This window comes from Pundamilia nyererei, unplaced genomic scaffold (assembly GCF_000239375.1).
Source record: "Pundamilia nyererei isolate P.nyererei 1_Seehausen unplaced genomic scaffold, PunNye1.0 scaffold00369, whole genome shotgun sequence".
In the NCBI taxonomy this organism is placed as follows: Eukaryota; Metazoa; Chordata; class Actinopteri; order Cichliformes; family Cichlidae; genus Pundamilia; species Pundamilia nyererei.
The window spans coordinates 223,253-226,113 of NW_005187770.1; the positions used below are offsets into that span (position 1 = coordinate 223,253).

The 2,861-nt window shown below is 39.7% G+C and overlaps 1 protein-coding gene across 2 annotated transcripts in view; it reads left to right on the forward strand.

The window, feature by feature from the left end:
* Positions 1 to 550: 550 nt before the first annotated feature.
* txk (TXK tyrosine kinase) overlaps positions 551 to 2,861 on the forward strand; it is a 14,480-nt gene continuing 12,169 nt past the window's right edge. For both annotated transcript variants that reach the window (XM_005752633.1, XM_013915813.1), the window contains exon 1: positions 551 to 576. In XM_005752633.1, the coding sequence (XP_005752690.1) occupies positions 564 to 576 (13 nt within the window). In that variant the 5' untranslated portion in view covers positions 551 to 563. The remainder of the gene's footprint in view (positions 577 to 2,861) is intronic.

Consider the following 2,861-nt stretch of genomic DNA (forward strand, 5'->3'; position numbering starts at 1 on the left):
GCGCGCACTCTTCCTGGAGATATTCACATAGACGGATGCTTTGTGGTTTCATTCACGTCATTCTTTCACTTCCTTTCTGTATCTTTGTCTTCATCTTTCTCCCACTCTCTTTCGCCCGCTCTCTCTCTGTAAACACTGTAAATATAAATGCTCTGCATTCAGACATTTAAATCTTGATTCATGTGTCCAAAAGCTGACTCAAAAAATCGTCAAGAGCAGCAAGGCAACTATCCTCCTCTTCTTTTTTGTGCCCATATCTGCTTTCTTTTGCCTTCTCTTCTTCACCTACTCTACTTCCTCCACCCACCTGCCTGCCTGTGTCTCCGTCTTTCTTTCTACCTCAATCTGTCTCTGCACCCTTGTCGCTCAATTATTCGATGGTTTCCCACCTGTGGCGTCCTATCAGCTCCGCACCGATGGTTGCAGAAAGAGATTGAACCGAACTGACCTAAAAAGAACTGAAGAAGAATAAGTGGCGCTGATGAGGAGATAGAAGAAGACTCAAAGCAGGAGAAGGAGGGAGACAAAAAAGCAGAGGTGGAAGACAAAAGAAACAGACAGTCATGATTCACTCAAGTAAGTAATTTACGAACATACGTACAAACCTTGCTTATTTCTTCTTTTGATATTGGAGCAGGTTGCAGCAAACTAACAAAAAAGCCAACATTTGCACTGATAAGAATGAGTTACTCAGCGTTAAAGGAGAAAATGTGAGTAAAATGTGCGGCGTTAGTATGCAGCGTGAAATGAGCCCGAGACCATTAAAACGTCATCTAACAAACGGCCGGGCTTAATACCACCATAGGTTCCCGTCACTTTGTACCTGAAGTAACTTCAAGGTTATGAACATCTTCTGAAAGTTTTTTATGTTTCTTGATCTCTGAAGCTGTGGCAGTCAGGCAGTTAAAGGGGACACCAAAATGGCAGTTTGGCTTGAAATGTCACCTCATCACATGACAAAACACAACAAAGACTCAACTTTGGCTCTTTATAATCTTTCAATGCCATGTTCAGGGGTGTCCGCTCCAAAGTTTTCTTCTTAGGCTGCACTAGACTAGCTTTACACGAGTTTTACTTTAATTCTTGCTAATGGCACAACGCCACAGTTATGTAGCTCACGTTCGTACCGTCTGAAGTGACTCACTTGAATGTTCCTTCTTTAAAAAGTTAAAATCTCAAAAAAGTCTGAGCTGGGATGATTTTCAGGTCTTGTTCTCATTTGTTGCTTAGTTGTCTTAGTTTTCTGACTGTTTCTGGTTTCCCTCTTCTGCAGCCTACCTGACAGTTTTTTTGTAGTCCTTAACAGTAAAGCTTGAGTTTTAACCACATGAAGTAATTTCCCTCCATAATTTAAATGAATTTAACTTAGTTTAGCTTTTACCTGCACTTTTACCTGAGAGCCACTGATTTGACCCCCCAAAAAACCAAACAAACACAACAACACGAAAACAGTGTGGCTTAGTTTACGTGTTTAAAAATAAAAGAAGAGAAAATCTGTATGCACATCCAAAAAAAGTGTATTTTTTAGCTTGAAGCATCTGCTGTTAAACCGTTAAACCATGTTTTTGGCTTGAAACTTTTTCCACATTTATTATGCATAAACCCTTGAGCTAAGGACAATGTGAAAATGTCGACCGAAAGCTAAGCAGAGGCAGAGACACCTGTATGCAAACTAACACCTCTGGTTTGCTGAGCAGAAAGGAGTGTTTTGCTTGCTAATGTAAAGTTTCAGTTCTGTTTCTCACATGGCACAAAGGTGCAGTTACCCAGACAGGAAGGTACACTCATACTGGCCTTTAAATCTGAGCAGAAACCAAGTAGAGCTAGTTCAGGTTTCTCCTATATGTTAGTCTCATGTTGACAAAGTAATGCTAATTTGCTGTCAATTAACGTTTACCATGCTCACCATCTTAGTAAATTGTGTTAGCATATTTATTTGCTAATATTTGCTTTATGCACTGTTTTGCAGCTGAGACTGATTAGACTTTCACTTCAGAACAAGTTTGCAATTCCAGTTTAGCAGAGGAGAGGCCTAGCGGAGAGCTAGCAGCTACAGCTGCCTGTGTCCGCATGCTAAGCAACCAACAGCATCTCTGTTAAAGAATAATTTTAGGCCTTACCAGTAAAACTCCAAGATGAGTTACAAAAATGAAAAGCTGTTATGAAAAGAGGGACTTGCTTCATAGCAGGCCATGAACATGTTTCTTTTCAGCATTCTAAAATAGAAGTCTGCAACCAGCCTTATGACGCCAACTTCAGTGTTGGCTTCATTTTTCACCCCAAAGGAAATATTATAGTTAATATCCTCAGGCTAACCACAGAAAACAGGAATCAGAAGCCCAAAAAGTGTCAACTAAAATCCACAGCTTTCACTTCAGGTACTCTATATACACTCTGAAACCTTTAACTGTTACTTTTAAAGGACAATTATGACTTTTATTTAGAATCTAAGTGCTTATTTTACCACTTGGTAAAGCAGTAAAGAAAGAAAAAGAATGCAGTACCTGAATGTATGACCCATGCCAGCCCATTTAAAAACATAATCCTGGAAATGCACAATGCATTTAGCATCAGTTATACAAATCTTAGAAATCTGAGAATTCACGGATATGGCTTCTGTGTTTTTTTCTGACAATTACACCCCTCTTAGACCCCCTGGCAAAAACAGATACCTCAATAAAACTGTGTGTTCCCTGACCAGCTACGGGAAGTTGCTGCAAGTCTCTAGGTGAAACTGGCTGCAAAGAGGTTTACTACACCAAGGTCATCCATACAGGGAGTGCAGAATTATTAGGCAAGTTGTATTTTTGAGGAATAATTTTATTATTGAACAACAACCATGTTCTCAATGAACCCAAAAA